The sequence below is a fragment of the Dendropsophus ebraccatus genome, chromosome 10 (genome assembly GCF_027789765.1).
Source record: "Dendropsophus ebraccatus isolate aDenEbr1 chromosome 10, aDenEbr1.pat, whole genome shotgun sequence".
Lineage (NCBI taxonomy): Eukaryota > Metazoa > Chordata > Amphibia > Anura > Hylidae > Dendropsophus > Dendropsophus ebraccatus.
In genome coordinates this window covers 2,025,775-2,042,265 of record NC_091463.1, presented here as the reverse complement: position 1 = coordinate 2,042,265, position 16,491 = coordinate 2,025,775, and the positions used below count along the sequence as shown (strand labels likewise).

At 47.0% G+C, this 16,491-nt stretch overlaps 1 protein-coding gene across 1 annotated transcript in view; it reads left to right on the top strand.

Moving 5' to 3' along the window:
• LOC138765797 (uncharacterized) overlaps nt 1-14,092 on the top strand; it is a 54,371-nt gene extending 40,279 nt beyond the window's left edge. Inside the window, exons 8-11 of the mRNA XM_069942856.1 lie at nt 3,895-4,005; nt 10,618-10,697; nt 10,792-11,015; nt 13,399-14,092. Of these exons, the coding sequence (XP_069798957.1) occupies nt 3,895-4,005; nt 10,618-10,697; nt 10,792-11,015; nt 13,399-13,999 (1,016 nt within the window). The 3' untranslated portion in view covers nt 14,000-14,092. The remainder of the gene's footprint in view (nt 1-3,894; nt 4,006-10,617; nt 10,698-10,791; nt 11,016-13,398) is intronic.
• Nucleotides 14,093-16,491: the final 2,399 nt, after the last annotated feature.

The following is a 16,491-nucleotide window of genomic DNA, read 5'->3' as shown; positions in this document are numbered from 1 at the left end:
ACCGGGTTACAGAGTGTCCCCCCCCCCCGTGTCACCGGGTTACAGAGTGTCCCCCCCCCCATGTCACCGGGTTACAGAGTGTCCCCCCCCCCCCATGTCACCGGGTTACAGAGTGTCCCCCCCCCCCCCCCCGTGTCACCGGGTTACAGAGTGTCTCCCCCCCCCGTGTCACCGGGTTACAGAGTGTCTCCCCCCCCCCGTGTCACCGGGTTACAGAGTGTCCCCCCGTGTCACCAGGTTACAGAGTGTCCCCCCGTGTCACTAGGTTACAGAGTGTCCCCCCATGTCACCAGGTTACAGAGTGTCCCCCCGTGTCACTAGGTTACAGAGTGTCCCCCCGTGTCCCCAGGTTAGAGAGTGTTCCCCCCCCCGTGTCACCGGGTTACAGTGTCCCCCCGTGTCACCAGGTTACAGAGTGTCCCCCCCGTGTCACCGGGTTACAGAGTGTCCCCGGGTTACAGAGTGTCCCCCCCCCCCGTGTTACCGGGTTACAGAGTGTGTCCCCCCGTGTCACCGGGTTACAGAGTGTCCCCCCCCCCGTGTCACTAGGTTACAGAGTGTCCCCCCATGTCACCAGGTTACAGAGTGTCCCCCCGTGTCACTAGGTTACAGAGTGTCCCCCCGTGTCCCCAGGTTAGAGAGTGTTCCCCCCCCCCGTGTCACCGGGTTACAGTGTCCCCCCGTGTCACCAGGTTACAGAGTGTCCCCCCCGTGTCACCGGGTTACAGAGTGTCCCCGGGTTACAGAGTGTCCCCCCCCCGTGTTACCGGGTTACAGAGTGTGTCCCCCCGTGTCACCGGGTTACAGAGTGTCCCCCCCCCCCCTGTGTCACGGGGGGGGGGGGGGGGGACACTGTGTGACACGGTGACACGGGGGGACACTCTGTAACCCGGTGACACGGGACCCTCTGTAACCCGGTGACACGGGGGGACACTCTGTTTGATCAAATAGTTTGCCAAGATCCTCATTTTGTAATATCTATAGATCAGGTGTTTATCGTGTGTACACTGGGAGGAGTATATACAGTAAGTGCTTGCACCTGTGGGTTGCTGTTGCACCTTCTGGTTTTTTTGTCCACATATTGGTCTAAACACAGGTACAAGTATCTCGCACTCTCAAGTATTTCTGTAAAGTTCCGGCAGAGCACAGTACTACATTGGGTTGGGGCTCCCTTGACAAACTCCTCTCCTATACGATGCTCCACTCTACTCTAAACTATACAAGCAATATATATTATTATTCAGAGACTGTACAGTAAAGTGGTTCGATTTATTCACTGGGACTCAGTCATCTCTTCCTCTGCACCAGCACCTATACACAGCACCAGCTGTACACCTTGGGTTAATTTTCCCCTTTCTGTGGGTGACGGTACCTATAGTCCGGGTGGGTCAGTTGCCACTCAGGACAACCACCATCACTAGCCAAGTACAACTACTACACCACCACCACAACGCTGCACCTGGTGCTACCTGATATACAGCTCTAAACCCTCTGTATAACTGCATCCTGTGCTGTCACAGACTCAAGGAAAACAATGATCCAGCACTTAGCGAAGAACGTAGCCTTTTATTTTTCCATTGCAGATAAAAACATGTGATAACCATAGTGCAGGGACCCCGCAGGAATCAGACGCGTTTCGAGCACATGCGCACTCTTGCTCACTGATAACTCCACCACATTCCTTCCTTAAATGCCGTGCAACCAGGTGAGTTTAATAACCGTAGGGGTGAATAAATGAACATATGATGTGCTGTTGGTAGAGCCACAAAACCTAACACATACATTTACAAAATATATATACACAAAAGTAAACAACTTTTAACTGTCACCATTCTAACTGTAAATCTTTTGTAATTTATGGCATTGAAAAAATTGTGCCCTCAGCAAGAGGTGGTGATATACATAAACAATTACGGGACCGGGAAGCCTTTTGGCAATTCACGTTGGGCACACGTGCCCCTGAGGGCATGAATGTACGTCGGGAGTTATTATTTCATTATTAATTTCAGTAATTTTATTATTCATTTCTGGTCTCCCTTTACTTTGCTGCCCTTTTAGGTTCCATCACACACATACATATATATATTATTGCTATCCTTATATGTGTGATCTCAACTACGTTATATTTATGAATATTGCCTCTTGTTCACACAGTACGCAATGAACAGCGTTGTACAAATGGTGACTTTATAATCTGTTGTTTTTCCATTGTCCACACATATCTGGTTATAACATTTATTTGTACAGTACAGGTGTGTTCATGGAATTGTGTAGGATGAATACATGGGTATACAGGTTGTATACATATATATAAAAATAGACATTGTTGTAATTCGAGCTGTATGGATGGTTTTTGACATTCATTTTCCCATGTATCCAGTATATGGCGTTCCTATAATGTGTAAATTTATTGCTTATTATCATCGTGTCCATCTCCTACTTTCCTGTCTGTTTATCCTCATGTGTTTTTATTGTTTACTTTTGTGTATATACATTTTGTAAATGTATGTGTTAGGTTTTGTGGCAATACCAACAGCACATCATATGTTCATTTATTCACCCCCACGGTTATTAAACTCACCTGGTTGCAAGGTATTTAAGGAAGGAATGTGGTGGAGTTATCAGTGAGCAAGAGTGCGCATGCGCTCGAAACGCGTCTGTATCCTGTGGGGTCCCTGCGGGGTCCCTGCACTATGGTGTATCACATGTTTTTATCTGCAATGGAAAAATAAAAGGCTACGTTCTTCGCTAAGTGCTGGATCATTGTTTTCCTTGAATACGTTGGCACACACCAGCCAGGTGTGGATCCGGAGCACTGAAGAGTGCCAACAACCGGTGAGCTGATTATTACTCTTTCACTGCTGTCACAGACTGCCTTCTCCTCAGCTCCCTCAAGAGGTAGCTACATGTGAGTGTGGCAGTACCACTAGGTTGCCCCTGATACACTGACCACCTGGCAGACAAAGATAGATGGGAGATTTAGTGGGAGAGCTAGCCATCGGATGTACACTGTAGCAACCTAGCGTGTTTCCAGTAGTGACTCAGGATTAGCACTTGACCTAACTACTGGCTTGTACAATACCTCCAGGAATACACTCGTTTTACCTTCAGCCGTGCAAAAAGTACAGTGACACCTGGTGGCAGGAGCAGCATATTACAGGCTTCAGCCCCAGAGCCTATAACACATAGTACCCACCTATACCTGCTGCCGCAATAGCAGTGGACACCCGTGCAGCCATACTGGTTATCTCCCAAGCAGGGGGGTGCAGCCATACTGGTTGTCCCCCGAGTAAGGAGTGCGGCCATACTGGTTGCCCCCCCCGAGTATGGAGTGCGGCTATACTGGTTGTCCCCCGAGTATGGAGTGCGGCTATACTGGTTGTCCCCCGAGTAAGGAGTGCGGCCATACTGGTTGTCCCCCGAGTAAGGAGTGCGGCCATACTGGTTGCCCCCCCCCCCCCCGAGTATGGAGTGCGGCTATACTGGTTGTCCCCCGAGTATGGAGTGCGGCTATACTGGTTGTCCCCCGAGTAAGGAGTGCGGCCATACTGGTTGTCCCCCGAGTAAGGAGTGCGGCCATACTGGTTGTCCCCCGAGTAAGGAGTGCGGCCATACTGGTTGTCCCCTGAGTAAGGAGTGCGGCCATACTGGTTGTCCCCCGAGTAAGGAGTGCGGCCATACTGGTTGTCCCTCGAGTAAGGAGTGCGGCCATACTGGTTGTCACCTGAATAGAAAGTGCGGCCATACTGGTTATCACCTGAGTAGGATGTGCCATTAGGTTCTGGGTAAGAATCCATTGAATCTCAACAGGGAAGATGAGATGTAACAGTGTAACAGAAAGTCACCTGTAACAAGTCATCACACATAATAATCATCTCTCATCGTGGTTCACAGTGCAGGCGATCCACCGAAGACTGGCAACTGCGATCAGCGAGCTGAGCGCACACTCAGAGGTGGAGCTGAGCGATTCCAGCGAGAGCAGTGACAACCCCAGCAGCATGACAGGTGCGGCACCTCCAATGGGGCAAATAGTATTCTATACAACAGAGTGTTTTATTACATCACCGCTCTCCAGATATCAGCTATATTATACAGCAGTGACATCACCGCTCTCCACATATCAGATATATTATACAGGAGGTGACATCACCGCTCTCCAGATATCAGATATATTACACAGCAGTGACATCACCGCTCTCCAGATATCAGATATATTATACAGCAGTGACATCACCGCTCTCCAGATATCAGCTATATTATACAGCAGTGACATCACCGCTCTCCAGATATATTATACAGCAGTGACATCACCGCTCTCCAGATATCAGCTATATTATACAGCAGTGACATCACCGCTCTCCACATATCAGATATATTATACAGGAGGTGACATCACCGCTCTCCAGATATCAGATATATTACACAGCAGTGACATCACCGCTCTCCAGATATCAGATATATTATACAGCAGTGACATCACCGCTCTCCACATATCAGATATATTATACAGGAGGTGACATCACCGCTCTCCAGATATCAGATATATTATACAGCAGTGACATCACCGCTCTCCAGATATATTATACAGTAGTGACATCACTGCTCTCCAGATATATTATACAGCAGTGACATCACCGCTCTCCAGATATCAGATATATTATACAGCAGTGACATCACCGCTCTCCAGATATCAGCTATATTATACAGCAGTGACATCACCGCTCTCCAGATATCAGATATATTATACAGCAGTGACATCACCGCTCTCCAGATATATTATACAGCAGTGACATCACCGCTCTCCAGATATCAGATATATTATACAGCAGTGACATCACCGCTCTCCAGATATCAGCTATATTATACAGCAGTGACATCACCGCTCTCCAGATATCAGCTATATTATACAGCAGTGACATCACCGCTCTCCAGATATATTATACAGCAGTGACATCACCGCTCTCCAGATATCAGCTATATTATACAGGAGGTGACATCACCGCTCTCCAGATATCAGCTATATAATACAGCAGTGACATCACCGCTCTCCAGATACCAGATATATTATACAGCAGTGACATCACCGCTCTCCAGATACCAGATATATTATACAGCAGTGACATCACCGCTCTCCAGATATCAGATATATTATACAGCAGTGACATCACCGCTCTCCAGATATCAGCTATATTATACAGCAGTGACATCACCGCTCTCCAGATATCAGATATATTATACAGCAGTGACATCACCGCTCTCCAGATATCAGCTATATAATACAGCAGTGACATCACCGCTCTCCACATGTCAGATATATTATACAGCAGTGACATCACCGCTCTCCTGATATATTATACAGCAGTGACATCACCGCTCTCCAGATATCAGATATATTATACAGCAGTGACATCACCGCTCTCCAGATATCAGATATATTATACAGCAGTGACATCACCGCTCTCCAGATATATTATACAGCAGTGACATCACCGCTCTCCAGATATCAGATATATTATACAGCAGTGACATCACCGCTCTCCAGATATATTATACAGCAGTGACATCACTGCTCTCCAGATATATTACACAGCAGTGACATCACCGCTCTCCTGATATATTATACAGCAGTGACATCACCGCTCTCCAGATATCAGCTATATTATACAGGAGGTGACATCACCGCTCTCCAGATATCAGATATATTATACAGCAGTGACATCACCGCTCTCCAGATATATTATACAGCAGTGACATCACCGCTCTCCAGATATTAGATATATCATACAGCAGTGACATCACCGCTCTCCAGATATCAGATATATTATACAGCAGTGACATCACCGCTCTCCAGATATCAGATATATCATACAGCAGTGACATCACCGCTCTCCAGATATCAGATATATTATACAGCAGTGACATCACTGCTCTCCAGATATATTATACAGCAGTGACATCACCGCTCTCCAGATATCAGATATATTATACAGCAGTGACATCACCGCTCTCCAGATATTAGATATATCATACAGCAGTGACATCACCGCTCTCCAGATATCAGATATATTATACAGCAGTGACATCACCGCTCTCCAGATATCAGATATATTATACAGCAGTGACATCACCGCTCTCCAGATATCAGATATATCATACAGCAGTGACATCACCGCTCTCCAGATATCAGATATATTATACAGCAGTGACATCACCGCTCTCCAGATATTAGATATATCATACAGCAGTGACATCACCGCTCTCCAGATATCAGATATATTATACAGCAGTGACATCACCGCTCTCCAGATATCAGCTATATTATACAGGAGGTGACATCACCGCTCTCCAGATATCAGATATATTATACAGCAGTGACATCACCGCTCTCCAGATATATTAAACAGCAGTGACATCACCGCTCTCCAGATATTAGATATATCATACAGCAGTGACATCACCGCTCTCCAGATATCAGATATATTATACAGCAGTGACATCACCGCTCTCCAGATATCAGATATATCATACAGCAGTGACATCACCGCTCTCCAGATATCAGATATATTATACAGCAGTGACATCACTGCTCTCCAGATATATTATACAGCAGTGACATCACCGCTCTCCAGATATCAGATATATTATACAGCAGTGACATCACCGCTCTCCAGATATTAGATATATCATACAGCAGTGACATCACCGCTCTCCAGATATCAGATATATTATACAGCAGTGACATCACTGCTCTCCAGATATATTATACAGCAGTGACATCACCGCTCTCCAGATATCAGATATATTATACAGCAGTGACATCACCGCTCTCCAGATATCAGATATATTATACAGCAGTGACATCACCGCTCTCCAGATATATTATACAGCAGTGACATCACCGCTCTCCAGATATCAGATATATTATACAGCAGTGACATCACCGCTCTCCAGATATATTATACAGCAGTGACATCACCGCTCTCCAGATATCAGCTATATTATACAGCAGTGACATCACCGCTCTCCAGATATATTATACAGCAGTGACATCACCGCTCTCCAGATATCAGCTATATTATACAGCAGTGACATCACCGCTCTCCAGATATCAGATATATTAAACAGCAGTGACATCACCGCTCTCCAGATATCAGATATATTAAACAGCAGTGACATCACCGCTCTCCAGATATCAGATATATTATACAGCAGTGACATCACCGCTCTCCAGATATCAGATATATTATACAGCAGTGACATCCCCGCTCTCCAGATATCAGCTATATTATACAGCAGTGACATCACCGCTCTCCAGATATCAGATATATTATACAGCAGTGACATCACCGCTCTCCAGATATCAGATATATTATACAGGAGGTGACATCACCGCTCTCCAGATATCAGCTATATAATACAGCAGTGACATCACCGCTCTCCACATGTCAGATATATTATACAGCAGTGACATCACCGCTCTCCTGATATATTATACAGCAGTGACATCACCGCTCTCCAGATATCAGATATATTATACAGGAGGTGACATCACCGCTCTCCAGATATCAGATATATTATACAGGAGGTGACATCACCGCTCTCCAGATATCAGATATATTATACAGGAGGTGACATCACCGCTCTCCAGATATATTATACAGCAGTGACATCACCGCTCTCCAGATATCAGATATATTATACAGCAGTGACATCACCGCTCTCCAGATATCAGATATATTATATAGCAGTGACATCACCGCTCTCCAGATATCAGATATATTATACAGCAGTGACATCACCGCTCTCCAGATATATTATACAGCAGTGACATCACCGCTCTCCAGATATCAGATATATTATACAGCAGTGACATCACCGCTCTCCAGATATATTATACAGCAGTGACATCACCGCTCTCCAGATATCAGCTATATTATACAGCAGTGACATCACCGCTCTCCAGATATCAGCTATATTATACAGCAGTGACATCACCGCTCTCCAGATATCAGATATATTATACAGCAGTGACATCACCGCTCTCCAGATATATTATACAGCAGTGACATCACCGCTCTCCAGATATATTATACAGCAGTGACATCACCGCTCTCCAGATATATTATACAGGAGGTGACATCACCGCTCTCCAGATATCAGATATATTATACAGCAGTGACATCACCGCTCTCCAGATATCAGATATATCATACAGCAGTGACATCACCGCTCTCCAGATATCAGCTATATTATACAGCAGTGACATCACCGCTCTCCAGATATCAGCTATATTATACAGCAGTGACATCACCGCTCTCCAGATATCAGATATATTATACAGCAGTGACATCACTGCTCTCCTGATATATTACACAGCAGTGACATCACCGCTCTCCAGATATCAGATATATTATACAGGAGGTGACATCACCGCTCTCCAGATATCAGATATATTATACAGCAGGGACATCACAGCTCTCCAGATATATTATACAGCAGTGACATCACCGCTCTCCAGATATATTAAACAGCAGTGACATCACCGCTCTCCAGATATCAGATATATTATACAGCAGTGACATCGCCGCTCTCCAGATATCAGATATATCATACAGCAGTGACATCACCGCTCTCCAGATATCAGATATATTATACAGCAGTGACATCACCGCTCTCCAGATATATTATACAGCAGTGACATCACCGCTCTCCAGATATATTATACAGCAGTGACATCACCGCTCTCCAGATATCAGATATATTATACAGCAGTGACATCACCGCTCTCCAGATATATCATACAGCAGTGACATCACCGCTCTCCAGATATATTATACAGCAGTGACATCACCGCTCTCCAGATATCAGATATATTATACAGCAGTGACATCACCGCTCTCCAGATATCAGATATATTATACAGGAGGTGACATCACCGCTCTCCAGATATATTATACAGCAGTGACATCACCGCTCTCCTGATATATTATACAGCAGTGACATCACCGCTCTCCAGATATCAGCTATATTATACAGCAGTGACATCACCGCTCTCCAGATATCAGATATATTATACAGCAGGGACATCACAGCTCTCCAGATATATTATACAGCAGTGACATCACCGCTCTCCAGATATATTATACAGCAGTGACATCACCGCTCTCCAGATATATTATACAGGAGGTGACATCACCGCTCTCCAGATATCAGATATATCATACAGCAGTGACATCACCGCTCTCCAGATATCAGCTATATTATACAGCAGTGACATCATCGCTCTCCAGATATATTATACAGCAGTGACATCACCGCTCTCCAGATATCAGCTATATTATACAGCAGTGACATCACCGCTCTCCAGATATCAGATATATTATACAGCAGTGACATCACCGCTCTCCAGATATCAGCTATATTATACAGGAGGTGACATCACCGCTCTCCAGATATCAGATATATTATACAGCAGTGACATCACCGCTCTCCAGATATCAGCTATATTATACAGCAGTGACATCACGGCTCTCCAGATATCAGCTATATTATACAGCAGTGACATCACCGCTCTCCAGATATCAGCTATATTATACAGGAGGTGACATCACCGCTCTCCAGATATATTATACAGCAGTGACATCACCGCTCTCCAGATATCAGATATATTATACAGCAGTGACATCACCGCTCTCCAGATATCAGCTATATTATACAGCAGTGACATCACCGCTCTCCAGATATCAGATATATTATACAGGAGGTGACATCACCGCTCTCCAGATATCAGATATATTATACAGCAGTGACATCACCGCTCTCCAGATATCAGATATATTATACAGCAGTGACATCACCGCTCTCCAGATATATTATACAGCAGTGACATCACTGCTCTCCAGATATATTATACAGCAGTGACATCACCGCTCTCCAGATATCAGATATATTATACAGCAGTGACATCACCGCTCTCCAGATATCAGCTATATTATACAGCAGTGACATCACCGCTCTCCAGATATATTATACAGCAGTGACATCACCGCTCTCCAGATATCAGATATATTATACAGCAGTGACATCACCGCTCTCCTGATATCAGCTATATTATACAGCAGTGACATCACCGCTCTCCAGATATCAGATATATTATACAGCAGTGACATCACCGCTCTCCAGATATATTATACAGCAGTGACATCACCGCTCTCCAGATATCAGATATATTATACAGCAGTGACATCACTGCTCTCCAGATATATTATACAGCAGTGACATCACCGCTCTCCAGATATCAGCTATATTATACAGCAGTGACATCACCGCTCTCCAGATATCAGCTATATTATACAGCAGTGACATCACCGCTCTCCAGATATCAGATATATCATACAGCAGTGACATCACCGCTCTCCAGATATATTATACAGCAGTGACATCACCGCTCTCCAGATATCAGCTATATTATACAGCAGTGACATCACCGCTCTCCAGATATCAGATATATTATACAGCAGTGACATCACCGCTCTCCAGATATCAGCTATATTATACAGCAGTGACATCACGGCTCTCCAGATATCAGATATATTATGTGTTGCTTTTCTCTTTCAGGCCAGGAGCAGTCGGTGGCAGCAGAGAGTGAGGAGCAGGTATCAGGGGGCTCTGTGGAGGATGAGGGTCTTCTCTGTCAGGTGAGATTCTTTACTTACTATGGTTGTGAATGGGGGTCTGTGTACCCACAATACCCAGCAGTGTATGGTATCTGACCGCCATGTCTCTCCTCAGGTCGCTGACCTCATGGCCGTCCTCCAGGAGTGTGACGAGATCCATCAGCTGGTGCTCAGGAACACGGGGCTAACAGATCCACTGCTCCTCCGCCTGGCATCCGCCATCATGGCCAGCAAATCTGAGGTGGAGACTATCAACCTCAACCTCAACGAGATTGGCCCCGGGGGAGCCAAGACCCTGGTGGGCCTGCTGAGGCGGAAGCCCAGCATCACCAGCCTCCTGTGAGTGTCCAGACAAGATGGTGGCACAAGAGAACCCCAAGAGTATGGAGGGGAGGGGTCCTCATCACTATAGAGCCCCCTGTGTATGGAGGAGGGGTCCTCATCACTATAGGGCCCCCTGTGTATGGAGGGGAGGGGTCCTCATCACTATAGGGCCCCTTGTGTATGGAGGAGGGGTCCTCATCACTATAGAGCCCCCTGTGTATGGAGGAGGGGTCCTCATCACTATAGAGCCCCCTGTGTATGGAGGAGGGGTCCTCATCACTATAGAGCCCCCAGTGTATGGAGGGGAGGGGTCCTCATCACTATAGAGGCCCCAGTGTATGGAGGAGGGGTCCTCATCACTATAGAGCCCCCTGTGTATGGAGGAGGGGTCCTCATCACTATAGAGCCCCCAGTGTATGGAGGGGAGGGGTCCTCATCACTATAGAGCCCCCAGTGTATGGAGGAGGGGTCCTCATCACTATAGAGCCCCCTGTGTATGGAGGAGGGGTCCTCATCACTATAGGGCCCCCTGTGTATGGAGGGGAGGGGTCCTTATCACTATAGAGCCCCCTGTGTATGGAGGAGGGGTCCTCGTCACTATAGGGCCCCCTGTGTATGGAGGGGAGGGGTCCTCGTCACTATAGGGCCCCCTGTGTATGGAGGAGGGGTCCCCATCACTATAGAGCCCCCTGTGTATGGAGGGGGTCCTCATCACTATAGAGCCCCCTGTGTATGGAAGGGAGGGGGTCCTCATCACAATAAAGCCCCCTGTGTATGGAAGGGAGGGGGTCCTCATCACTATAGGGCCCCCTGTGTATGGAGGGGAGGGGTCCTCATCACTATAGGGCCCCCTGTGTATGGAGGAGGGGTCCTCATCACTATAGAGCCCCCTGTGTATGGAGGAGGGGTCCTCATCACTATAGAGCCCCCAGTGTATCGGGTGTGTGTGGGGGCCCTCGTCACTATAGAGCCCCCTGTGTAGGGGGGGGGGGGTCTTTGTCACTATAGAGCCCCCTGTGTATGGAGGGGAGGGGTCCTCGTCACTATAGGGCCCCCTGTGTATGGAGGAGGGGTCCCCATCACTATAGAGCCCCCTGTGTATGGAGGGGGTCCTCATCACTATAGAGCCCCCTGTGTATGGAAGGGAGGGGGTCCTCATCACAATAAAGCCCCCTGTGTATGGAAGGGAGGGGGTCCTCATCACTATAGAGCCCCCTGTGTATGGAGGGGAGGGGGTCCTCATCACTATAGAGCCCCCTGTGAATGGAGGGGAGGGGGTCCTCATCACTATAGAGCCCCCTGTGAATGGAGGGGAGGGGGTCCTCATCACTATAGAGCCCCCAGTGTATCGGGTGTGTGTGGGGGCCCTCGTCACTATAGAGCCCCCTGTGTATGGAAGGGAGGGGGTCCTCATCACTATAGAGCCCTCAGTGTATGGAGGGGAGGGGTCCTCATCACTATAGAGCCCCCTGTGAATGGAGGGGAGGGGGTCCTCATCACTATAGAGCCCTCAGTGTATGGAGGGGAGGGGTCCTCATCACTATAGAGCCCCCTGTGAATGGAGGGGAGGGGGTCCTTATCACTATAGAGCCCTCAGTGTATGGAGGGGGAGGGGGTCCTCATCACTATAGAGCCCTCAGTGTATGGAGGGGGAGGGGGTCCTCATCACTATAGAGCCCTCAGTGTATGGAGGGGAGGGGTCCTCATCACTATAGAGCCCCCTGTGTATGGAGGGGAGGGGTCCTCATTACTATAGAGCCCCCAGTGTATAGAGGGGAGGGGGTCCTCATCACTATAGAGCCCCCTGTGTATGGAAGGTAGGGGGTCCTCATCACTATAGAGCCCCCTGTGAATGGAGGGGAGGGGGTCCTCATCACTATAGAGCCCTCTGTGAATGGAGGGGAGGGGTCCTCATCACTATAGGGCCCCCTGTGTATGGAGGGGAGGGGTCCTCATCACTATAGAGCCCCCTGTGTAGGGGGGGAGGGGGTCCTCATCACTATAGAGCCCTCAGTGTATGGAGGGGAGGGGGTCCTCATCACTATAGAGCCCTCAGTGTATGGAGGGGAGGGGGTCCTCATCACTATAGAGCCCCCTGTGTATGGAGGAGGGGTCCTCATCACTATAGAGCCCCCTGTGTAGGGGGGGAGGGGGTCCTCATCACTATAGAGCCCTCAGTGTATGGAGGGGAGGGGGTCCTCATCACTATAGAGCCCTCAGTGTATCGGGTGTGTGGGGGGGCCCTCGTCACTATAGAGCCCCCTGTGTAGGGGGGGGGGGGGGGTCTTTGTCACTATAGAGCTCTTTGTGTGGGGGAGGGGTTTGTCCTCATCGATGTGGTACTGGAGGGCACAGTACTGGGGTCCCCCTCACTCTTCTTGTTGCTCTTTACCTGCAGGCTGTATGGGAACCAGTTGGGGGCGGCTGGCGTTAGGACCCTTATGGCTGGCCTCTGTGCTCTATGGCGTCCCGACAGGGGAGCCTCATCCCTAAATTCCTCCGGCTTACGGCTATCAGAACTGGACATTGGAGGGAATCAGATGGAGAGTGACGGCCTCAGGAGCGTCGCCGCCTTCCTCAAGCTAAACCCGCCCCTCAGACAACTCTGCCTGGCACACAGCTCGGTGACCGACATGGTCGCCTGGGAAGAATTGTTTGAAGTGATGAAGGTGAACACAAATGTCACCCACCTCCTGCTGGACGACAATGGGCTGGGGGACCGGGGGGCCGCACTAGTGTCTGCACTCATTCAGGTCAACCACAGTCTCCTGAGCCTGGACCTGGACGACAATGATATAGGGGAGGAGGGTGGGCGAGCCATTATAGGAAGCCTGGGCTCTGGTAGCCCCCTGACCAACATCAGCCTAGAGAACAACCCCATCAGTGCCCACACCATCAACGCCATAAAGCGAGCACTGCTGAGCCAAACCACCGCACCAAACCTGCCCCAAATGCCGGAGGATAGGCACAGAGCATCTTATACACCCTCCAACATGTAATACACGTTATACACATACATATCCCCCCCATATGTAATACACGTCATATACATATCCCCCCCCCATATGTAATACACGTCATACACATATATCCCCACCCATATGTAATACACGTCATCCACATATCCCCCGCCATATGTAATACACGTCATACACATATCCCCCCTCCCATATGTAATACACGTCATACACATATCCCCCTATATATGTAATACACGTCATCCACATATATCCCCCGCCATATGTAATACACGTCATCCACATATATCCCCCGCCATATGTAATACACGTCATACACATATCCCCCGCCATATGTAATACACGTCATACACATATCCCCCGCCATATGTAATACACGTCATATACATATCCCCCCTCCCATATGTAATACACGTCATACACATATCCCCCCTCCCATATGTAATACACGTCATACACATATCCCCCTATATATGTAATACACGTCATCCACATATATCCCCCGCCATATGTAATACACGTCATATACATATCCCCCCTCCCATATGTAATACACGTCATACACATATCCCCCTATATATGTAATACACGTCATCCACATATATCCCCCGCCATATGTAATACACGTCATATACATATCCCCCCTCCCATATGTAATACACGTCATATACATATCCCCCCTCCCATATGTAATACACGTCATACACATATCCCCCGCCATATGTAATACACGTCATCCACATATATCCCCACCCATATGTAATACACGTCATCCACATATATCCCCACCCATATGTAATACACGTCATACACATATCCCCCCCCATATGTAATACACGTCATCCACATATATCCCCACCCATATGTAATTCACGTCATACACATATCCCCCTATATATATGTAATACACGTCATCCACATATATCCCCACCCATATGTAATACACGTCATACACATATCCCCCCCATATGTAATACACGTCATATACATATTCCCCCCTCCCATATGTAATACACGTCATACACATATCCCCCTATATATATGTAATACACGTCATACACATATCCCCCCCCATATGTAATACACGTCATACACATATATCCCCCTATATATATATGTAATACACGTCATACACATATATCCCCACCCATATGTAATACACGTCATACACATATCCCCCCCATATGTAATACACATATATATCCCCCCATATGTAATACACGTCATACACATATCCCCCCATATGTAATACACGTCATACACATATCCCCCGCCTTATGTAATACACGTCATACACATATCCCCCCATATGTAATACACGTCATACACATATCCCCCGCCTTATGTAATACACGTCATACACATATCCCCCTATATATATGTAATACACGTCATACACATATATCCCCACCCATATGTAATACACGTCATACACATATCACCCGCCATATGTAATACACGTCATACACATATCCCCCGCCATATGAAATACACGTCATACACATATCCCCCGCCATATGTAATACACGTCATCCACATATCCCCCCCTATATGTAATACACGTCATCCACATATCCCCCCCCATATGTAATACACGTCATCCACATATCCCCCCCCATATGTAATACATGTCATACACATATATCCCCACCCATATGTAATACACGTCATACACATATATCCCCACCCATATGTAATACACGTCATACACACATTCCCCTATATATGTAATACACGTCATACACATATATCCCCACCCATATGTAATACACATCATACACATATACCCCTATATATATGTAATACACGTCATACACATATCCCCCTATATATATGTAATACACGTCATACACATATATCCCCCCCATATGCAATACATGTCATACACATATATCCTCATAAGTAATACACATTATATACATATAATCCCCCCATGTAATACACATCATACACATATCTCCCCCATATGTAATACACATATATCCCCCCTTAAGTAATGCACATCATACACCCCCATATGTAATACACATATATCCTCCCCATATGTTATACACATATACCCCCCATGTGTCATACACATATCTCCCCCCCTGTGTAATACACATCATACACCTCCCATATATCATACACATATATCCCCCCTATATGTAATACACATATATCTATATCATAAAAATGGCACACAGATACATTGGGTGCCCAGGAAGGAGTGAAGGTCCCATCCCCGCCAGATGTACAGGATGGGAGGGGGAGGGGGAAGAGCGCCCCATAGAAATTAATGGGGAAATCTCCACACTGCACACACAGGTGATAATTAGCGCTGCAGCTCTCCAGCAGTAATGAAAGTTGGAAGCCTTAGCAACCAATACGATTACTACTTTTATTTACACAGGGAGCTAGAATCTGATCTCACAACAGATCCACAGAAATAAATGGTAGACCCCCCCTACTCCAACTATACAGTAAAGGTATACAGGACTTCAAAACTATATACACTACAAAGAACCTCCACC